At 44.6% G+C, this 24638-nt stretch overlaps 1 protein-coding gene across 1 annotated transcript in view; it reads left to right on the top strand.

The window, feature by feature from the left end:
* DENND5B (DENN domain containing 5B) overlaps positions 1–24638 on the top strand; it is a 97495-nt gene that overhangs the window by 66943 nt on the left and 5914 nt on the right. Inside the window, 12 exon segments of the mRNA XM_044272472.1 lie at positions 3601–3732; positions 5153–5200; positions 5202–5306; positions 5733–5811; positions 6043–6124; positions 8636–8764; positions 9417–9538; positions 13356–13501; positions 14779–14897; positions 17813–18000; positions 20360–20442; positions 21134–21260. Coding sequence (XP_044128407.1) covers positions 3601–3732; positions 5153–5200; positions 5202–5306; positions 5733–5811; positions 6043–6124; positions 8636–8764; positions 9417–9538; positions 13356–13501; positions 14779–14897; positions 17813–18000; positions 20360–20442; positions 21134–21260 — 1360 coding nt within the window.

Here is a 24638-nt window from a genome sequence, read left to right on the forward strand (position 1 = left end):
TATGTTCACATGCACAAAACTGTTATTAAAGAGCCGTATATCCAATGCAGAAATTGGCAAAAAATAAATAAATCTAGAATGCTGATAAAGCTGGCCGTAGACATACCTGAGATATCTGCAGACTACTGGCAGATCTGTCTAAATTTGGGATGTACTGATAATCTGATGTCTGTCTGTAGTTGTCATACACTAGTTCATTGGATCAACCGATCATCAAATGTGTATGGGCTTGTCCCGACTTTCCCCCGACAGTAGATGTCTGGGGGGAACGGATCAACATGAATGGTCCTTTGTCCCTTGAGGTGTCTGGCAGCTGCTTATTCCTTCTCCCCATTAAACATACATTTATACTTAGATGAGCATAAATCTGCCAATGATGTGCAGATAAATATCTCATGTCTATGGCCAGCTTAAAGGGATCTTCTAAGATAATTAAAAAGTTGTTCAGAGTCAGGAATTGTGACAAGAAAAGATCTCAGTAAACACTGACTCCAGTAGGTGGTGTGTGTATGTATATATGTCGATATAGTATTTCCCATTTTGCCATTGAGGCAACATAAAACACAATACCTAAGATGTGCAATAATTGTGTTATATTTTTTATAATGTACAAAAAGGTTCACATACATTTCTCCTTTCCTCTATCTGAAGAAAGGTATATTCACACATTTTTTATTTTTTTTTAGCATTAATCTAATACAAAAGACAAAAATAAATAATGGAGGTAACGAGGGTACAGTAGCATAACAAGGGTAAAGTAAAAAATGGTCTAACTAGTACAAAGGGGGAAATTTTATCATCCCCTCTGTGCCAGAAAGCCCCAAAATGTAGCACACACTGTAGTTGAACAGAATGTAGATCTCCACTTTGGTGAACAGATGTGCCACAAACATTAAAGGGATCTTTTCACCATGAAAATTGATATACCATACTTTTGTGGGGAAAGTTTCTGCAAAACTTGTATTTTATTCATTTAAATTCTTGCTCTTTCTAGGCTTTGAAGTCAAGGAGGCGGTCCTATCAGTGACTGACAGCTCTCTCTGTATACACAGTCATAGAGGGCAGGACATCAATCACTGATAGGACCGACTCCTGGACTCCAAAGCCCAGAATAAGCAGAAATGGAACACAAGTTATACTGAATCTTTTCCTAGAAAACTGTTCAGCTCTTCCTACTATATAAAACCCTGGCCTCGGCGAAGACACGATGTTCAGTGTGACAGGTTCCCCTTAAGAGGCATAAGCCTCTTCATAATTGTCACATATGATGGAAGCGGGGGGAGAGATTAAAGGGAACCGGTCACCAAAAAATCGCTTACTAAGCTGTTAATAGTACCTTATAGTGCTGCATAGTAGTTTCCTAATGCACTTTTTCTTCGTTTAGCCGCATCTAGCCTCCTTGAAAAAAATCGATGTTTTATTCAGCCGCTGCCCCCTGCTTCAAGTCAGGTTTGAAGTCAAGGGGGCAGCGGCCTAGGCGTCTCTAATCCTGCTCTCCCCGCCTCCCGCCGCCATTATTGACACACCGGATCTCAGTGCCGGGACCGCGCTTCCAGCCCGCATGTGCAGTAAAGGGCTGCTGTAGCGCGGCTCCGGCTCGTACACTCAGCCGGCTTCAGTTTTGCTACTGCGCATGCGCCAGCCAGCCTTACATACTAGCGCAGTTACAGAAGATGCCGGGCATGCGCAGTACCAAAACTGAAGCCGGCTTAGTGTACGAGCCGGAGCCGGGATCGCGCTACAGCAGCCCTTTACTGCGCATGCAGGCTGGGAGTGCGGTCCCGGCACTGAGATCCAGCGTGTCAATAAAGGCGGCGGGGAGAGCAGGATTGGAGACGCCTAGGCCGCTGCCCCCTTGACTTTAAACCTGACTTGAAGCAGGGGCAGCGGCTGAATAAAACATTGATTTCTCAAGGAGGCTAGATGCGACATAAACGATGAAAAAGTGCATTAGGAAACTACTAAAGCACTATAAGGTACTATTAACAGTTTAGTAAGCAATTTTTTTGGTGACAGGTTCCCTTTAAGACTGCATGTAAAATGCCAGTCTTCATAAATGTTACCAAAAGCTGATCTGATATGGGTAAAGTGTAATACATGAATATATAATGAGTATAATACTAAAACCTCCTTATGTTTATACACCTAAAAAAAACTAAAAAATCCAAAAAGGTCCTCCAAAGCCTTGTGCTAAAATATTTTAAAAATCAAGTTTTGCCCCATCATTCTGCTCTTAATACCTCATAATGAGAAAGTGGAAACAGAATTTTAATTGAAAATCTAAAATATTATATTGACATAAGTTTTGAGACCCTTTACTGAGGACTTGGACACCTTTTTGGCAGCGATTAAAGTCTCCAGTCTTCTTGGGCATGATACCACAAGGTTTGCACACCAGGATTTGGGTATTTTCTGCCATTCTTCTCTGCACATCCTCAAGCTCTGTCAGGTTGGATGAGGACAATCGGTGGACAACTATTTTCAGGTCTCTCCAGAGATGTTGGATTGGATTCAGGGCTGTGACTGGGTTACTTAAGATATTCACAGAGTTGTCCCTGTGCCACTATGTTGTCTTGACCATGTGCTTTGGGGCACTGTCTTGTTAGAAGGTGAACCTTTAGCCAAGTCTGAGGTCTAGAGCGAGCACACACACACACACACACACACACACACACACACACACACACGATGCTACCACCACCTTTCTTCCCCAATTACTTAGTTTGGTGGGATGGCCCGCTCTAGGAAGAGTCCAGGTTTTTCCAAACGTCTTCCATTTAAGACTTGTGGATGCCATTGTGCTTTTGGGAACTTCCAGTGCAGCAGAAATGTTTTGTAGCCTTCTCCAGACCTGTGCCTCCACACAATCCTGTTCTGAGCTCTACACATAGTTCTTTCCTCCTCATGGCTTGGTTTTTGCTCTGATATGCAGTAAGATCTCATATAGATAAGGCTGTGTCTTTTCAAATCATGTCCAATAAACTAATTTACCACAGGTATACTCCATTTAAGTTGTAGAAACTTTTCTAGATCTAGAGAAATGGGAGGCTCCAGAGGTAAATTTCAAGTATCATAGTAAAGGGTCTGAATGCTCTTCCATATCCATGCACAATTTTAGTATTTCTTTTTCAATACATTTTGTAAAAAAAAATAAAAAATATTTATTTTCAGTATCTCATAATGGGATATTGAGTGCAGATTGACGGGGAAAACTTTTTTATTTTTTTTTAGCACAAGGCCACAATATAACAAAATGTTTAAAAAGTCAAAGGGTCTGAAGACGTTTAGAATGTTTCGTATAGCTCGATATTTCAACCCACGCAGGGGCTTTTCTCAAGCACAAATGTGAAAAAAAGCACCAGTCTAATCTATGGGAGGTAATTAGTATTGCAGCTCCCTTCACGTTGGATTGTATTATGTCACAGGATCAAGGGAGAGGATGATGGCTGCTCGTATACTTTGTAGTGCATCTTTAGGAAGGATAAAAAGAGCAAGGCTGATGAATCAGTTTTACTTTTAAAGATTCACAAGAAAATCAAAAGCAGATCTGCTCATGAAATCTTTCTGTTTACTTATCACTTTGCCTTCTAATATTTGCAGAAATATATGCAGGAAGCCCGGTGCTTGGGGAAAACCGTTCGGCAGCCCAAACTGTCAGATCTTTCCCCAGCGGTGATTGCACAGACTAACTCAAAGTTTGTTGAAGGGTTACTGAAGGAATGCCGAATGAAGGTGAGATCTGTGATTTATGTCTCTATCATTAGCCACTTTGTACTAAAGTTTGTTATGACTTTGGAAACATAACTGATGCAAACAAGAAAAATCTCAAATCCCCAAAATTCTATGGGATATTAGATAAAAAGAGTGAGCTTTGAATATAAAGCACATTGCTATAGGTGCATATAGATCACTCTACGGAGGCAGAGAGAAGAGCATGCATGCTATGACATCTAGGATACAGAAGAGCACACATGCTATGGCAGCTGAGATGGAGAAGAGCATGCATGCTAAGGAGGCTGGGGTGGAGAAGAGCATGCACGCTGTGGAGGCTCACATAGACAAGAGCATGCACGCTGTGGAGGCTCACATAGACAAGAGCATGCACGCTGTGGAGGCTCACATAGACAAGAGCATGCACGCTGTGGAGGCTCACATAGACAAGAGCATGCACGCTGTGGAGGCTCACATAGACAAGAGCATGCACGCTGTGGAGGCTCACATAGACAAGAGCATGCACGCTGTGGAGGCTCACATAGACAAGAGCATGCACGCTGTGGAGGCTCACATAGACAAGAGCATGCACGCTGTGGAGGCTCACATAGACAAGAGCATGCACGCTGTGGAGGCTGAGATAAAGATGCATATAATGTATACTTCAGAACCCATATGCCTTCTTTATTGGTCATGGAAATCTGACTTGTATTACACATCATAATGAATAGTGTTACATTTTATGTATTCTTTATACCAGTGGTCCCCAACCTTTTTTGCACCAAGGACCACTTTCATGCAAGACCATTTTCCCAGGGGTGGGGTTCAGGAGATGGCGTTGCTGGCTAAAGTGAGTTACTGAGACACGGAGCCCTCCTCTCTTCTACTGCAGAGCTGACGGGGGCGGGGGCCAACCCGACTGTTACATATCTGCAGCAGCAGCGCTTCACTTACCGCTGCCTGCTGCAGACTCTAATTTGCGATTACTGTGGCAGAATTGCGATGTCAGTGATGGGCCCTTTTGCCACGGCCCGGCAAGCAATTGTCCTGGGCCGCAGCCCGGCCGTTGGGGACCGCTGCTTTATACTTTTGAATCTGATCATTATCTGCCCTATGTGAACTTTGTTATAGTCCGTTTAATGCTCACTCATCATTTCTGCAAAACATCAACTGGTGTAAATGGGCAGCTGAGAATTATGGCCATTGATTAACGAATGGGGCGTCTGTCTGTTGGAGAGGGGGAGGCTGGCATGTAAAGCCGTCTAATTAATTATGCTGCCAACTAAACTGCTGTCAAGTTAGGTCTAGACTAGACATTAATTAATGGCAAAACATGCACAGAGCAGATTGGCTCTGTTCCTAGTGAGACTGAAGGGATTAAAGGGGGGGGGGTTAAAAAGTTTGCAGAGCTCCTGGTATGACGCTCTCTTCTAATTGATAGACAAAGCGAATGCTGGTAGAGAAGATGGGACATGAAGCGGTGGAGCTGGGGACACGCAGATGCAAATATAACAGGATTAGAAGAGAACACGCTCATCGCCAGCCTGTGTGACCTGCTGGAGAGAATCTGGAGTCATGGTCTTCAGGTCAAACAGGTAATCTATTCTATAGCGAATGTGTTCTAGATGTAGGAAGTCTGAGCATGTAGGCGACACACACCCAAACTGTCATATTGGAGGGTGGTGCAGAGTTCTGCTGGAACGCCTCAGTAAATTTAGTGGTGTCCATGAAGTACCAGACTGCAGATTAGTCCATATTGTATGTGCCCAGCGAGAGATTGAGAGCTGGATCTCACATGCACTAGGTTATTGTGCATAACAAGCGATTGTCTTCAGTGAGCTTCCCCCTAGTGGCCACTGCAGGCAGTCAGAATTTTATCATTTAACCCTGTGACAGTGGGATATGTAGAGGAAGATTTTGGCCTTCACTTTTTTAGTTGTTTAGGAAAAACTCACTTAAAATAAAAAATAATACAATTGATGCCGGTTTGGATTTATACATTTTTTTTTAAATTGTTTCAGGGGAAATCTGCATTATGGTCTCATCTGCTCAAGTACCAGGAAAGGGAAGAGAGGAATGAACATCGTCTTGAATCGCCAAGTAAGTCTCCTTAAAAAAAAAAAAAAAAAATATATATATATATATATATATATATATATATATATATATATATATATATATATATATATATATATATATATATAATCGGTATTGCTTGTGGAAAATTTATAAACCAGGAATTATTTTTTTTCTCATTTTTTTGAAATAAGATAATATAAGTGGTTATTAAACGCCAAGATTTGTTAATTTTGTATTTTTCTGAACTTACAGTTGCACTGGGTCCTGAGCGCAGGAAATCTGACACTGGTGTTCCGATGCCGTCATTGCGTGTGTCACTAATTCAGGACATGAGGTATATTGGGGGAGGGGCATACATGTGGTTTGTGAGGGTGCTTTGCTAGAACTGTGATTCTTCACCTTTTTAAAGCATCAAGTTGTTTTTAGGTACAAAAGTCTGTGCCGAGGGGCTTTCCCTCTGCCTTTGGAGCGCAGTGGCACCCCAGTTGGTTATTATTTACTCTACTCATGCCGTAATCTCGCGCATGCGCCATTGATACACAAGTCCAGGCCCACGGTCTCCTGGCAGCAGCCCCATACAGGGGAATCGCGCATGCGCCAGCTTTCTGCGCACTTCGCTCGACTCGGAAAGGAAGAGCGGAGTGGCACGAGCTCACCTGACAGGTGGAGGACAGAGGTGAAGCAGTGCAAGATATGAAAAGCTCTATAGCTAAAATTGGCTGACAGTCCCTTTAAAAAGGGGTTCACAGTCTTGACAGCTTCCTTTTTGTTATTGAGTTCAGTGTATGAACAGTATATAGTAAGCTCCCTCTAGTGGTGACATCAGGCATCCGAAAATCTTTTTAAACCGGTTTTTCCAGGATTACTTACTAATAACCTGTCCTGGACCCCAGCACCCCTGCTGATTTAACTGTTTGTTTTTAAAAACTTCAGAAACCGGTACCAGAACAACACTGCTCATTTCGTTTGTGTTCCAGAAAGTAAGCCATATCTTCCCACATCCAACATTCCTCTGGCAAACTGTATGACAACTGGCTGGAGCCAAGAGCCTCCAAACTGTGTCCTGTCTGCAGTAGGATTGTTAAGCCTTGCTCCCTAGAGTCGCCCAAGGTGTATCAGGTCAGCAGGATTTCTACAAGACTGTGTTAGGATCATGTAGAAAATCCTGCAGACTGACAGTGAAGTCAACTATATTCTGCGTGTGCTCTTAGCATTAATTTCCAGCTCTTGTGTTCTAAATGAATAAAATACATCTTGTAATAAACCACATATCACTCTGTTTCTGCTCTATATAAGATAGGACTGCATGTACAATGTTATAGGTTCCCTTCAAGGGATAACATTTCTAGCTGCCTCTAGTCAACACTAGGGGGAGCACACTGAAGAGGCCGTTCAATGGGAACTGTAAATCAGTCTCTGGAATCCCCCCTAGTGGTTAACGGGACAGAGGTACATTTTTATTGTGCCCTGCTACTGGATATGAAAAAAACCTTGTTTCAGCTTGTAGTTCACATTTTCTGCTAGATGCTAACATCACAGGCTAAGAAATGGGAGTATGAATAACTTATTTTGGCATATTTATAGTCTTAGTGCTATTGAGCACTGATCAGCTGACAAGCCAATAGTCAATGAAGGGGTAAGGTGTGTAGCTTGGAAAGCGTCAACTCTGGGACAAAAGATCAGTCCCAGTCTTTTTTATGGTCGGCCAGCAACTTAACCTGTATGGCTGTCCTGTAGAGGGAGTTACAGATGTGGCGCAAAGAGATGTATCTGTTGTAATCGCGTCAGTCTGCCAGAATATAACATCCACTGCTAATGGCAGAAGCCATGTGATACACTGCAGATTCTGTGTTGCAATTTGAATATTGTTGTATTTGATTACCTGCAAGGAGTGTTTGGTACAATATGTAGGCTGTACCACCAAACAGATAAAAAATAGGATACGCAAACATATATCAGACATTCCCCATTATAAAACCCGAAATGTATCTGCTGCAGGCCTGCATTGTGCCACTGTGCACAAGGGTGATACAACAGCGTTTGTAGTTCAGGGAGTAGAGAGTTTCTTCTCCAATCCGAGGGGGTGATCATAAGTCGGGAGGCCTCCTGGATGTTTGAATTGGGAAGCTGCTCTCCGACAGGCCTGAACAGGAAACATGACTTGATTTTACAATATCGGTAAAGGGATTTATTTTCATGTTCTTTATTTAATACTTTTTGGGTTTTCTTTGGTGTTCTGCAAGTTCTCCTCCCCCATGGACCGTGTGATGCCGGTATCTTGATTGACTGGTGCAACACATGGCTAAAGGCATGTGAACATTCACAATTTTACATGTCCTGAGTAAGGACAGAAATTTGATTGTCTAAAATGCGTGGACTGTGTATGTGTTACGTGTTTGGATTTTACCGCATAACAATAAAGCTACAGTTTTTTTATTGGAAGCTGGACTTTAACATTTTTCGATTGGAAAATGTAATGTGCACTTTACAGTTGTGAGGGGACCCAGAATTGAAGGTGCCCAGCTACATAGCCAATTTATTTTATATCTTCTGATATGTATATTAATGTTTTTAAAATGTCTATCTTTTTTTGATACATAGCTCTAAATAATCTTTACTTCACTGTTATAGCTACTTGATAAAATTCCCGCCACCTGCAGGGGCCACAGGGTGGAGCTATTTACACAGCTCACTTTGAATGTTATATTATTCGATCCATATGTAATGGGCAGCGGTGCTCCCCCCAGTGGTGGCTGCAATTCTAAAGATCGTTGTCGATGTGTGATGAAATGCATCTGTCTGCATCATTATTATTATTATTATTATAATTTTTTTCCATTTCTAGACATATTCAACACTTGAGTGTTATAAAGACTGATGTGGGCAGAGCTCGGGGCTGGATACGACTTTCCCTGGAGAAGAAATTGCTTTCCCAGCATCTCAAGCAGCTTCTCACCAATCAGATGCTCACCAAGTGAGTTTAATTGGTGTGAGTGTGCCAGATGAGCTGTGTATACAGTGTGCACGGACAAAATAATCTGCTCTTGTGCTGTTGAATTTGCCTGTAGAAAGCGTAACATATTGTGTGAGTGTATCTGCTGGTTTGAAAATTGTGTTGTCTGCCTCAATTGATGCCGTGGATCTGTCTGTGCTGCCTGCTTGCACTGATGCCGTATGGTGCTAGCTGTGCTGCCTGCCCTCACTGATGCTGTGTGAATCTGCCATTGCTACCTGCCTGCACTGATGCCGTATGGTGCTAGCTGTGCTGACTGCCCTCACTGATGCTGTGTGGATCTGCCATTGCTACCTGCCTGCACTGATGCTGTGTGGATCTGCCATTGCTACCTGCCTGCACTGATGCTGTGTGGATCTGCCATTGCTACCTGCCTGCACTGATGCTGTGTGGATCTGCCATTGCTACCTGCCTGCATTGATGCTGTGTGGATCTAGCTCTGCTGATTACCTGGACGGATGCTGACTGATTTCACGGTTGCAGGAGGTAATATGGTTCTATGCCTACCGATTTTCTGGTTTGCAAGCTTGGCAAGTTCTGTGTGCGCTGATTGGTATCTAGGTTGTAGAAGGTTTTATGGTTCTAGGTGTACTGACTGCGATTTCCCTTGCAGGAAATTATACAAACGTTACGCCTTTCTGCGTTGTGAGGAGGAGAAGGAGCAGTTTCTCTACCATCTCCTCTCCCTGAATGCTGTGGACTACTTCTGCTTTACCAGTGTATTCACAACTATCAGTAAGTTAATCAGTGGACATGGGATTTACCAATTCGAAGTTTCGCATAACTATCTGAACTTTAAAGGAACATGCTAAACGCATACTGTGTTATGCCTAGTGCACGGCTGGAGAAATCAGAGCATGGTTCTTTTTGAATCCTTGGGTCATGTACCAATCTCTCATTCCATGCACTAGATATACCACAGTGTGGTATACCACTAGATAAAACCAGAAGTGATGTATCGTTCAAGCCGCTGTGACCACTGAAGCCTGTGTGTGGCCGCAGTGGTCAAACCACTTCGAGGTCCTATGGGAACAAAGCGGTGGGATAACGGGTAAATGAGAGGGGTCTTCTATGTTCAGGGGAACTGGTAAGGAACCCAGGGGTTGTTGGCTCCAAAGCTGGACAACCCCTTTAAATCTTGGTTTTACCAGCACCCTACAGATTGTGTTTTCTTTTGTTAACACCACCACTGTACTTTTAAGGTGGATTGAGGCCGACCATTCTTATGAAAGCTTGTTCCCAATAATCTGCCCATCTAAAGAGGCCATGTGGACAACTCAATTATTGTTCCTGGTCAGCAGATCATGCTGTCTAAACAACCCTGCTGCCCCCAGGAGCAATGATTTTCTATGGGGACAAGCGATAGCAGCAGCGATCACTCGTCCATACTGTGGCGGTAGGGGTGGGCGATATGGCCTAAAATCTATATTGCGATATAATTTTAAGCATGTGCGATATGCGATATATATTGTGATATATTGTTTTCTAGATTGGGGGGGGGGGGGTGTTTAAATATTTTTTTTTTTTAACTTTTTATTTATTAACTATTGGCCTCATTAAGGGCTAGAACCCTTGTCATATTCACCCTAATAGAGCTCTATTAGGGTGAATAGGACTTTACACTCTCCCTGGTGCCCTGTGCATAGTACACACAACAGCAGGGAGCTGACCATGGCGCCAGCCTCTTATCTGCCCCCCCCCAGCCTCTGATCTGCCCCCCACCCCCAGCCTCTGATCTTCTCCCCAGCCTCTGATCTGCCCCCCTTCCCCAGCCTCTGATCTTCTCCCCCAGCCTCTGATATGTCCCCCTTCCCCAGCCTCTGATATGTCCCCCTTCCCCAGCCTCTGATATGTCCCCCTTCCCCAGCCTCTGATATGTCCCCCTTCCCCAGCCTCTGATATGTCCCCCTTCCCCAGCCTCTGATATGTCCCCCTTCCCCAGCCTCTGATATGTCCCCCTTCCCCAGCCTCTGATATGTCCCCCTTCCCCAGCCTCTGATATGTCCCCCTTCCCCAGCCTCTGATCTGCCCCCCTTCCCCAGCCTCTGATCTGCCCCCCTTCCCCAGCCTCTGATCTTCTCCCCCAGCCTCTGATCTTCTCCCCCAGCCTCTGATCTTCTTCCCCAGCCTCTGATATGTCCCCCTTCCCCAACCTCTGATCTTCTCCCCCTTCCCCAGCCTCTGATATGTCCCCCTTCCCCAGCCTCTGATATGTCCCCCTTCCCCAGCCTCTGATATGTCCCCCTTCCCCAGCCTCTGATATGTCCCCCTTCCCCAGCCTCTGATATGTCCCCCTTCCCCAGCCTCTGATATGTCCCCCTTCCCCAGCCTCTGATATGTCCCCCTTCCCCAGCCTCTGATATGTCCCCCTTCCCAGCCTCTGATATGTCCCCCTTCCCCAGCCTCTGATATGTCCCCCTTCCCCAGCCTCTGATATGTCCCCCTTCCCAGCCTCTGATATGTCCCCTTCCCCAGCCTCTGATATGTCCCCTTCCCCAGCCTCTGATATGTCCCCCTTCCCCAGCCTCTGATATGTCCCCCTTCCCCAGCCTCTGATATGTCCCCCTTCCCCAGCCTCTGATATGTCCCCCTTCCCCAGCCTCTGATATGTCCCCCTTCCCCAGCCTCTGATATGTCCCCCTTCCCCAGCCTCTGATATGTCCCCCTTCCCCAGCCTCTGATATGTCCCCCTTCCCCAGCCTCTGATATGTCCCCCTTCCCCAGCCTCTGATATGTCCCCCTTCCCCAGCCTCTGATATGTCCCCCTTCCCCAGCCTCTGATATGTCCCCCTTCCCCAGCCTCTGATATGTCCCCCTTCCCCAGCCTCTGATATGTCCCCCTTCCCCAGCCTCTGATATGTCCCCCTTCCCCAGCCTCTGATATGTCCCCCTTCCCCAGCCTCTGATATGTCCCCCTTCCCCAGCCTCTGATATGTCCCCCTTCCCCAGCCTCTGATATGTCCCCCTTCCCCAGCCTCTGATATGTCCCCCTTCCCCAGCCTCTGATATGTCCCCCTTCCCCAGCCTCTGATATGTCCCCCTTCCCCAGCCTCTGATATGTCCCCCTTCCCCAGCCTCTGATATGTCCCCCTTCCCCAGCCTCTGATATGTCCCCCTTCCCCAGCCTCTGATATGTCCCCCTTCCCCAGCCTCTGATATGTCCCCCTTCCCCAGCCTCTGATATGTCCCCCTTCCCCAGCCTCTGATATGTCCCCCTTCCCCAGCCTCTGATATGTCCCCCTTCCCCAGCCTCTGATATGTCCCCCTTCCCCAGCCTCTGATATGTCCCCCTTCCCCAGCCTCTGATATGTCCCCCTTCCCCAGCCTCTGATATGTCCCCCTTCCCCAGCCTCTGATATGTCCCCCTTCCCCAGCCTCTGATATGTCCCCCTTCCCCAGCCTCTGATATGTCCCCCTTCCCCAGCCTCTGATATGTCCCCCTTCCCCAGCCTCTGATATGTCCCCCTTCCCCAGCCTCTGATATGTCCCCCTTCCCCAGCCTCTGATCTTCTCCCCCTGCATCTGATATGTCCCCTCTGGTAACGCAACGCAACGTATTAATCATTGGTGGCAGTGGCCACAGGGTCCCCCTCCTCCCCCCATCATTGGTGGCAGTTTGCCGTTCCGATCGGAGCCCCAACAGTGTAATGCTGGGGCTCCGATCGGTTACCATGGCAGCCAGGAGTCACGCTGCTGAAGTCCTGGCTGCCATGGTATGTTAGTGAGCAGAGAGCAGCGCATTATACTCACGTGCGCTGTGGCCGCCGGTCGCTCCTTCTCATAGGTCTGTGCGGCGCATTGCTAATGCTGTAAGCATTAGCAATCCGCCGCACAGACAGAAGAAGCAGCGACCGGCGGCCACAGCGCACGTGAGTATAATGCGCTGCTCTCTGCTCACTAACATACCATGGCAGCCAGGACTTCAGCAGCGTGACTCCTGGCTGCCATGGTAACCGATCGGCGCCCCAGCATTACACTGCTGGGGCTCCGATCGGAACGGCAAACTGCCACCAATGATGGGGGGGAGGAGGGGGACCCTGTGGGATATGGCCGGCACATTCATTGGTAGCGCAGTGGCCACAGTCCCTCCCCTCCTCCTCCTACTCTGTCCTCATTGGTTTTCATCGGCAGCCGCGCACAGTGGGGAGGGAGGGACTCCCTCCTCCTCCTCCCTCCGCTGTGCCGGCTCAGGAGAAAATGATCATATCGCGGTCCGGCGATATGGCGAAAATCCATATCGTGGCCGAAATTCATATCGTATATCGCCTATACCGCCCACCCCTATGTGGAGGTGATCGCTGGATGTAAATGCAGTGCTTCACCTCCACTCAACAAGCAGCTGACTGTCGAGAAGAAAGGCTTCCTTCCCTACAGTCTGCTGCGCCTCACATAGTTTAAATGCCGCATTAGGCTAAAAACAACTTACTGAAAGAATTTATTGTGAATTCCCGATAGTCTAGACCTGACCTTTCTGCCAGGACACTGACCCACTTTTTATGCAGAAAGATGTGAGAGCGCTTCATGTGACATAATGAATCCTCTTTGTCCTCAGTGATTCCATACCGAGCACTGATTATCCCCATCAAGAAGCTAAGCAATGCAATCACCACATCCAATCCATGGGTGTGCGTTTCTGGCGAGCTGGGGGACACCGGAGTCATGCAGATCCCTAAGAACTTGCTGGAGATGACATTTGAGGTTTGTTGCATCTACTGGGGTTTCCCACCAAATAAAAATTGAAGGCAGTCTGTGCAAAGGGGCTCAAAAAAGTGCTTCTCTCCCTTTCCTGTTCCTGCTCGGCATATCAGAAATGCATTGAAAAGCCCACTTAGCCAATCATTAGTTTTAGTTCTTTCCCGTCGAGGTTCTGATGCTTTTGATTAACAGAATAGCGAAGCATGTGCAACCACCTCCTTATTCAGAGAACAGCGAGGGTCCCATTGGTCCAGTCTCCACAGATCAGATCCTTATCCTGTGTACGGAGTGTAAGTTGTAGGGAAAAAACCCTCTGATATATTTATGAACCGTACAACCAATGGTAGTCAGAGATAGGACTTTACTGTAGGTAATACATACATACCTTCCTGCAGCACAGTATGGATTCAACCAGCTCCTTACATTTCACAGTAGCTTCCCACCTAGTGTTTTGCTTAAATGGGTTATGCCATGATTGGTGTAAAAATTGTCAAAAAAATCGGGCCATATTGTGCACGACCTTCTCTGTCTAACAAAGCTAGAACCAGCTTGTGGGTACAGAGAATTTCCAATTACTCTGTTAGATTATCTTCAGCCTAGAAGCTCAGAGGGTGCGTCCTTTCTGCTGCAGCTCTCTCCCTTTTACCTGCCACAGCGTCTAACAGAATATATGGCTGGTGACAGGTAAAGATTTAAACTAAGCATGTTGTGACCACCTCAAGGAGGGCAAGAAATAAGGAAATGAACAAACAGCAGGTGGCGCTAAACAGATACATTTTATTGAATAGCTCAGAGGCTATACTAAGGGGCACATTCATTAAGACTGGAGTTTTCGATGCCGGTCTTAATAAGCCCTATACCTGACAGTGGATCCGCCGGAGTTATGAAGCGGCGCCAGCCGCTCCATAACTTTGGCGGATCCACCACTGATTCTAAATGTAAGATGGCTTCCTTGCTGGCTTACGTTTAGACCATTTTCTACGACTAAAGCGGGTGTATAAAATGGTAAATGAGACGGGCCTGCCCATGACACTCCCACTTGTTTTAGACCTGGCATGTGTGGGGAGAAGTTTCAGATTGCGCCGCAACTTAGGTGTATTTCTGTTTAATAAATGACCCCCCTAAATTTTGTGTTACGTGCAACTACAAAAATATTCAGATCCAGGCGCTGGTTTAAGAAATGTAGAATATTTTGAGGCACAACCCCTTTAAATTATGATTGCAGGTTATAAAGGAAGCCTATATTGATTTATTTTCATATTCCTTTATATCACTTTCAGTGTCAGAATCTGGGCAAGCTCACCACAGTCCAGCTGGGGCATGACAACTCAGGACTTCTGGCCAAATGGTTGGTCGACTGCGTCATGGTCAGAAATGAAATAACTGGGCACACGTACAAGTAAGCAATTTGTTAAGTGGGATTTTTTTTATTTAATGTGTCGTTCTAGAATTCTAGGAATGCGATAATATTCTTCAAGATGTTATTGTAATGTAACATGCAGATCTTTTTCCTCACAAGACTAGCTGTTAGAGGGCAGGTTTATAATGTGTCTACTGCAGGGGTCGGCAACCTCCAGCTGTGGTGAACCTACAACTCCCTGCATGCTCCATTCACTTGTGTCAGAGCTCTGAGAATAGCCAAGCATCCTGGGAGTCGTAGTTTCACCACAGCTGGAGTTCCGGAGGTTGCCGATTCCTGATCTACTGGGTAAATCACGGCTCTGCCTCTGTCGGAACTGCAGACACTTTCCCCATGCTCCATTTGGTGGCAAGGGTGCAGGAAGGAGGAAGTAAGGAACATTCTATGCAAGGCATGAGCCTAATACCGAGAGAAAAGCACCTTATTCATTGTAAATCAGGGTCCTTAAAGCATGAACATGCCCTTGTCCAGTAATTGGCTCATGGATTTGATCTGACATATCAGTGTAATGCAGAGAAATTGGAAATAAGTTCATATTGGAGTCGCTTTGAGGCAGCTTAGATCTGGGTCATGTGCTCCAGCTTCCCTGATGTAGAGCCCATAGTCCTTCTCATCTGTTTACATTTCTCTAGATATGTCAGACCACAGGAGCTCCCTGCTGGTCCTAAAGAGCATACTGTGATGTGCGCATTGAGGAAGATGCAGTGTTTATGCCAGGCCCCTTAACCCGTACCTGACCTGAGGATTTTTCATTTTTCACTTCCTGCCTTCCCAGAGCCATAACTTTTTTATTTTTCTGTTCACATAGCCATAAGAGGGCTTGTTTTTGTGGGACGAGTTGTACCTTCTAATGGCACCACTTAATAATGCATTCTATGAAGTGGGACGCTGGAAAAAATGCAATTTCTGCCATAGTTTTATGGTTTTATGATTTTTACGGCGTTCCTTATAAGCTAAAACTGTTACCTTTTATTCTCCCTGGGTCAGTATAATTACAGCAATGCTACATTTTATATAGTATTTCTTGTGTTTCAATACTGAAAAAAAATTATTAAATCTTGGGAAAAGTTTTCCTTTGCATAGCTGTATTCTGACCCCCATAACTTACGCCTACAGAGCTGTTTGAGGGCTCATTTTTTGCAGGGGGGTGTGTACTTTTTGTTGCTAACATTTTGGAGTGTGTGTGACCTTTTTGATCATTTTGGTTCAAATTTTTTTTAGATGAAGTGATGAATCTGCCATTTAGATTTCATTCTATTGCAGAGTTCGCCATATAGGATAAATACATTTTATATTTGTATAGTTTGGGTGTTTTGGGACACTGCAGTGCAAATGATCTTTATTCATTTTTTAATATGGGGAAAGGGGGCGATTTTGCATTTTTATATATTTTTTCCATAGGAACTATCGCTGTGGTAGCCTCGGATCCTTCTGAGGGACTGAGGCGCTACCACAACAAGCCTACAGCTCTGCCGATCACTGCATGGGGAGCCATCCAGGCCCTTAGTGCTCCCATCTTATATGCCGTGGCCACAATTAACCATGGCATTGGAGGGGATTAAATGTCTGTGATCTGCGTTATCGCTACTGTGTAAAATCTGGAAAGGGTTTAAAGATGACCTGTAACCTCTCCTGAGATGTCTTTTTTAGTAACTACTTACATGTAATAACTATTCTGGAGAATCTGTTCTTATGGCACCATGTTGTGCCATTCCTTTATAATTCCTGATAGAAGGTGGTAGTTTGCAATAAAGGTCCAGATGGGTGTTACTAGTTTGGGTGTGTCCCTGCAGTCTGACACTGACAGCACCAATTGGATAGTTTGTCTGTGCATGGACACACGCCCAACTGATAACACACATCTGGACCTTAATTATAAACTGCTATCAATTAATTCATGCCTTCTAGAAAGGATAGTAATGGAATGGTACAACAGTCATAACGGTAAATGCCCTAGAATTATTATATGTGGCATGTGATTTGTTTCTAAAACAGACATGTCAAGAGGGGTTACAGGTCCTCTTTAAAGCCTCCCTCTAATTCAGGATGAAAAGAATCCCCAGGCTCCTCTTCTGCCATCCAACATGGCCAGTGACCACACCACTTCTCAGACCACCTGATCCATATTGTGCATTTGGTAGTCCAAGACGCCACCTGCTTTCCTTGGATTGGCCAGCACTGCTCGCCAATCAAAGGGCAGGGATGGACATGCAAGAAGTATCTTGAGTTACTTGAGTGTGCATAAAGCAGTTTTAGAACCAGTGCGGATGGCAGACCAGCCTAGGAATCAGCAGATCTGTAGCTGAGAAGTTGAGTGGGGTCACCCTGTAAGGGTTTTGTTCACTCCCCAGTTAGTGATTTTTTTTTTTATTTTTTTTTATTTTTTTTTTATTTTTATTTTTTACCACATGGTCATTGTAAAGTATTCCAATACTTGAAATGTTGGGGACTTAGGGCTCTTTCACACTTGCGTTTTTTTCTTCCGGCATAGAGTTCCATAGTCGGGGCTCTATGCCGGAAGAATCCTGATCAGTTTTATCCTAATGCATTCTGAATAGAGAGAAATCCGTTCAGGATGCATCAGGATGTCTTCCGTTCGGACCGGAACGTTTTTTTGGCCGGAGAAAATACTGCAGCATGCTGCGCTTTTTGCTCCGGCCAAAAATCATGAAGACTTGCCGCAAGGCCGGATCCGTCTTCAAATGCTTTCAGTTCACTTGCGTTTTTCCGGATCCGGCCTGTAATTCCGGCAAGTGGAGTACACGACGGATCCGGACAACGCAAGTGTGAAAGAGCCCTTAAATACTGAAAATGCAGCATAACATAAGATCTTCATTTCATGAGCTAAGCTTGAATTCTGTCAGATTGGAGAAACATTTTATATTTGGTTCTAGATTCCCATGTGGACGTTGGTTGGGAAAGGGAGTAGATGATGGAAGCCTGGAAAGGATCCTGATTGGAGAGCTTATCACCCCTGTGTCTGACGATGATCTTGTAAAGCAAAGTCGGACCCCACCTCTACAGAAATCCCCCACTATGGCCCGCAGGCTGAGCATTACCACCCTAACAGGGAAGAATTCCAGTAAGTCTTTATCAGCTGGTGCTGGACATAAACATTACATAGTTAATACGGTTGTAAAAAGACATACGTCCATCAAGTTCAACCAAGCAATAGGTGGGGACACGAATCCCAGAAGAAAGTGAGACTCAGATTTCTACACGTTTTCATAAGCATTAATGTTTTTTACTTTGAATTCATTTAAACCCTTTTTGAAACTGTCCTAAGGACGTCTGTTCCACAGATTCACAGTTCTTACAGTAAAGAAGTTTTGACGCTTCTGGAGACTGAACTTTTTCTTCTTCAGTCGGAGGCAGTGAGGGCATTTTACATGGAACTGTTTTTTACCGTATTTTATGTATGGCCCATTTATACTTGTATAGGTTAATCATGTCCGCCCCCCCCCCCCAGGACATCTCTTCTCAAGACTAAATAAATTCAATTCTTTTAATCTTTCTTCATGAGTAAGACTCTCCAGCCCCTTATCAGTTTAGTCGCTCTCCTCTGTACTTTTTCCAGCTGCAGTGCATCCTTTCTATGTACTGGTGCCCAGAACTGAATTGCATATTCCAGATGAGGCCGCACCAACGCTTTGTAAAGTGGTAGTATTACATCCCTGCCCCACGAATACATGGCTCGTTTAATACAAGACAATATCCTGGTGGCCTTAGAAGCAGCTGATTGACATTGTATGCTGTAATTTAATCTACCATCTACAAGGACACCCAAATCCTTATCCATAAGTGACTCTCCCAGTGTTACATCACCTAGGTTAGGACATAGGAAGCACGGAGATCATTACTACCAAGATGCATAACTTTACATTTATCCACATTGAACCTCATTTGCCAAGTTGATGCCCAATCACTGAGTGTTCAAGTCAGCTTGTAGTTTGTGGACATCTTCCAAAGAACGTACAGTTCTACATAGCTTGGTGTCATCTGTAAAAATAGAAATGGTGTTGTTAATCCTGTCCTCAATATCATAATTAAATAAATACATTTAAGTAATAGAGGGCCCAGCACTGAACCTTGGGGTACACCACTTATAACCCGGGACCATTCTGAAGAGGAATCATTGACCACAGCTCTCTGGACACGGTCCTTCGGCCAGTTTTCAATCCAATTACAAACTATACTTTCCAAGCCAATAGACCTTACTTTAACCCCTTAATGATCAAACTAATTTTGGGAGTAGAACATAAGACTTGTGATTTCTGGTGATGTCAGGAATATAAAGTCTACAGTAATTCTTCTGTCAATAGTAACAAAAATGCAGCACTCGACAAAATTAAAGGTTGGGCCACTAATAACACTTATCCTCTATCCACAGGGTAGGGGATAAGTGTTTGATCACTGGGGGTCTGACCTATGGGCCCCCCGCGATCACAAGAACAAGTGTTTGCAAGTGACCGCAAACTGCCCCATGAGAATGCAGCAGTGGTGCGCCCTACACTCCTTTCACTTCTATGGGACTGCCGAGTACAGTACACGCAGAAGTGAATGGAGCAGAAGATGCACATGCACAGCACCTCTCCATTCTCATTTGTGGACACCCATTCTCGTGATCACAGAGGTCGGACCCCCCCAGCGATGTGTTATTGGTGGCACAACCCCTTTAATATTCTGCCATTTTATTATTTTGCAATATGAAATTAGGGAGGCTAGAGGTGCATTTTGCCAACTGCCAAGTCATGCTACACACAACCTCTCCCCTGCCTGATTTTACATTGGAAAATAATAATGCTAGAATTTTAAAGGGGTATTCCGGTTAGATAAAGTTATCCCTTATCCACAAGATATGGAGTAACTATTAGCCCTACCACTGGGACCCCAACCGATCATGAGAATGGTCGCCCCGTACCCTCTGTTGTCCCCCTGAAATGAACGTAGCAGCCAGTCGCACATGCATGTGGCAGCTGCATTCTTTTCTATGGGAGTTCCGGAGATGGCCAAATACAGCTCTCTGCTATCCCCGGATTTCCAATAGAAATGGAGTGGCCCAACTGGCTGCTCCATTCATTTCAGGGGGCTGCAGGGAGTGCAGAGCCCCCATTCTCTATCAGTGGGGTCCTACCATCGGTGATTCCCTGTAGTCAGAGGTAGTTGGGGCAATATATTCCCTCCCCGATGTGCCTCTGCTATACCCTTTAGCCATTATCCCTACAAAAGCACTTGGTTTTCTTTCCCTATTTGTGGGCCCTATTTATTTATTTATTTATTTTTTATTTATTTTTTCTTCTCCATATTAGTTGCTTTTTATTATGTTTATGGTCTTCGAATGTGAGCCGATTTTGTGTTTCCATGTGCAGATTGGGTGTGTTACATACCGTATGCATCTCCTGCCATCTCAAGACTCAAGGGACTTCTGTCTTCTTTTACAGAACCAAATGCCGGCCAGATTCAGGAAGGAATTGGGGAAGCTGTGAACAATATTGTAAAACATTTTCACAAGCCGGAAAAAGAGGTGAGATTAATGTGAGCTATCTTTATTCTGTATTGATATGAAGAAGAGGAGGAAACACTGACTGCAGCGATTCCCAGATCACAGAACAGTTTTCTCTCTGACCTGAAAATGCCATCTTACTCCAGAAGGATTAACCTACTTTCCTCATGATCCTTTATTGCTGTAACTGCACATCATACAGAACTGTTAATCTCTCCCCGGTCTGAAATGGCCGATTATTAAGCCCAGTTGATTGTTTTCAGCAGCACTGGCTATGCAGATTATATAGATTTGTATGTAGCCGCCCTTTAATAACCTGTGACTCTAAGCTGCTGCAAAACTATAAATCCCAGCATGCTTTTAGAGCCTGTGCTTCACATAATAGAAAGCCCTAAGTAATGACCTGATATATATTCCCTGTGCCCATAATTAGACCAATTAGGGCATGCAAGGTTGGCAAAGTTTCCCACCTTCCATGATGATCATTGGATATATGCCCACCTGTTATGAAGGGAAGTAATGAGAACATAAGTGCGAGCGACAAGCACCTCTCATGGGGGTAAAGACTCCCCCATCCTCCAATGTCTTTACCATGTCATTGCTGAGCTGGTGAACTTCCCCTTCAGCTGTTAGTATGCAGTGCAGGTTTTCAATACTAATCCACATTCGTGGCGTCTCCTTAAAGCCTCTTACACGATTTGTTTCCCTGCAGAGAGGCAGTTTAACCATCCTGCTCTGCGGAGAAAACGGCCTCGTCTCAGCTTTGGAGCAAGTGTTTCATCACGGGTTTAAATCTGCCCGTATTTTCCACAAGAGTATCTTCATCTGGGATTTCATAGGTAAAATTAAGAGTCTAGTGTCTTTATTGTCCCCTGCACGGGGACAATGCTGTCGCTGCTATTTTGGTCCAGATGTGTGATTTGGAGCAGAATGTTATTGTAACCTTGCAAAGACAGACACATTCTAAGTGAATGGGGTGCAGGATTTTCATCCATAATCTCACTGCCGCTTCACCTGACACCTCAGGAGCTAAAATATAAAGGTTGATTCCTTCAGAAAAATAGTATAATTTAGTGATAATTTAATATCAGAGATGCATATACCTAAATGATAAAACACTGCTTACAATCATCACTACAGGAAGCTTTCTCAGTCGGTGCATGTGCTTCTTAGGGCCAAAGGGGTCTTGGCACCCTTTTTTTTTTTTTTTTTTTTTTTTTTTTTTTCTTCTTTCTATGAAGCACCCATTAATCATACATGTATAACCAATCCTGTGAATATGTAATAAATGTCCTTTGTGGAATAACCCCTTTAACTCTATGCAAGGGATTTGAAGATCTGTATTTGGGAAAGGGCTCTGAACTTTCTAAAGATGCAATGTATTGGGAAAGTCTTCGGACCCTTTAATTTATTTCTTTTTTTACATTTTATGTTGCGGCCTTGTGTCAAGATTGTTTTTAAAAAAAATCAAGTTTTCCCCCATCAATCTGCACTTAATAACCCATGATGAGAAAGTGAAAACTTAATTTTAGAAAGTTTTTGCAAATATGTGTGTCAAAACCAGAATTTCACATGGACATAGGTATGTAGACCCTTTGTGATGACACTTGAAATTTAGCTCTGGGGCCTCCCATTTCTCTTGATCATCTTTGAGATGTTTCCATAACTTCATTGGAGTCCACCTGTGGTAAATTCAGTAAATTGGGCATGACTTGGAAAGGTCTCAGCTGACAATGCATACCCAAGCCATGAGAAGGAAAGGCTGCCTGTAGAGCTCATGATTGTGTTGAGGCACAGATGTGAAGAAACAGATAAAGGTGCAAAAGAAAATTACTGCTGCATTAAAAGTTCCCAAGAGCACAGGTGCCTTCATAATTCTTAAATTGAATAAGTTTGAAACAACCAGGACCCTTCCTAGAGCTGGCCACTCCACCAAACTAAGTAATCGGGGGAGAAGGGCCTTGGTAAGAATCCATTGGTCACACTAGCTGAGCTCCAAAGATCCTGTGTGCAGATGGGAGATACTTCCAGAAGGTCAACCATCACTGCAATATTCCACCAATCTGGGCTTTATGGCAGAGTGGCCAGAAAGAAGCTTGTGCTCACTAAAAGACACATGAAGGTTTTCAAAAAGCAGCCAAGCAAGGCTTTCAGGATTCTCTGGTCTGATTAAACCAAGATTGACCTTTTTGGCCTCAGGTCTAAGCGTCCTGTTTGGAGGAAACCAGGCATCGCTTGCCAAGTACCATACCTACAGTGGGGTGTTTTTTAGCGGCTGGGACAGAGAGAGACTGGTCAGGGTAGAGAAAAAGCTGAATGGAGTAAAGTATAGAGATATTCTTAATAAAAACCTGATCTAGAGTGCTCTGGACCTCACACTGTGCCGAAGGTCCACCTTCCAACAAGAGTGACCCTAAGCACACAGCCAAGACAACACAGGAGTGGCTTAAGGACCACTCTGTGAATGTCTTGACTGTCCCAGCCAGAGTCCTGACTTGAACCCAATCAAACCTCTCTAGAGAGCGGAAAATGGCTTTCCATAGACTGTCCCCATCCAATCTGACAGAGCTTTAGAGGATCTACAGAGAAGAATGGCAAAAAAAATCCACAAATTCAGGAGTGCAAATATTGTGGCATCATACCCAAGAAGACTGGAGGCTGTAATCTCTACTAAAGGGGCATCAACTAAGTCCTGAGTAAAGGGTCTGAATACTTATGTCAATGCAAGATTTAAGTTTTCCCCTTAAATTAATAAATTTGCACAGATTTCTAACATTTCTGTTTTCACTTTGTCATTATGGGCTATTGAATGCAGAATTATGGGGGGGGGGGATTTTATTTTTATTTTTTACATTTTAGCACAAGGCTGCAGTATAAGAAAACGTAAAAAAAAAAAAAAGTGAAAGGGTCTTTCTAAATGCATTGTATATTAGGAAATTGTTCAGCACAAAATTTTAGACAGATAGATTTTTCAAGGACTTTCACTTTTAAAAAAAATGAACACCATGAGACAGATTTAAGGTACCTTCCCCACAGCATGGTAGCAGTGCTATTAAACAATCATAAGTGAGGGGATTCTGGATACCTAGAACAAGGGGCATTTGCTAAATTCCAGCTAATTGCAGCTTTTCCGAGACATGCAAGTTCATGTAACATACATCAGCATGACTATGTGCTGCCACCTGCAGGCATCCTCTGACCATTACACTACCTAGAATCCACCCTTCAGTAGCTAAAATGCCAGATATGTCACATTGTGCGGTTATTGCTGATGACTAATGCTAAGTTCCAGCTTGACATTTTATTAAATGTCACATTCCCCAATATGGATTGAAAGCGTTCTGTTCTATTGCATCCTGATACTGTAAGAAAGTCCATGTAGGGAATGCACACAACCTTTGTATGTTTGGGTAATGAAATGGGCCTTTGTAGACAGCTTTATAGACCTGCTGTTGTGAGATGAAAGTGGCAGGTGGCCTTTATCTGTTTTAAGGTCTCCTTAAAAATGTTAAATGTCATTTTTGTAGTGTAACCGCACTTTCAGAACTTCATTCTTTACTTCAGTTCCAGCATGGCTCTACTCTATTCACAGCCAGAGCTGCATTCACATCATTTTATATTAATGTAAATGGCTCTGAGTCCTCACTTAACGATTGCTGGGGTCTCAGCATTTGACCCCCACCAATCAAAATCTTTGCTATGTCCCTATAACGTCAAAAGTTTTCACAAAGTGCAGTTAAATAGGACCTTTCATGGGTCCAGACATTATGAAATAAGTAGGGGGTTGTGTAGGGCATAATTCATGGGTATTACATCAATGAATTATGCCCTACACAACCCCCTACTTATTTAACCGCCTCCAGACCGCCTAACGCAGATCTGCGGTCCGGAGGCGGCAGCTCTGCGCAGAGTGACGCATATACGCGTCATCTCGCGAGAGCCGAGACTGAAGGTAAGAGACAGGATCTCCAGCCTGCCAGCGGCGATCGTTCGCTGGCAGGCTGGAGATGTGATTTTTTTTTTTAACCCCTAACAGGTATATTAGACGCTGTTTTGATAACAGCGTCTAATATACCTGGTCCTCTGGTGGTCCCTTTTGTTTGGATCGACCACCAGAGGACACGGGTAGCTGTGTAAAGTACCACAAAACACTACACTACACCCCCCCCCTCTCCCTGTCACTTATGAACCCCTGATCACCCCATATAGACTCCCTG

This window comes from Bufo gargarizans, chromosome 11 (assembly GCF_014858855.1).
Source record: "Bufo gargarizans isolate SCDJY-AF-19 chromosome 11, ASM1485885v1, whole genome shotgun sequence".
Lineage (NCBI taxonomy): Eukaryota > Metazoa > Chordata > Amphibia > Anura > Bufonidae > Bufo > Bufo gargarizans.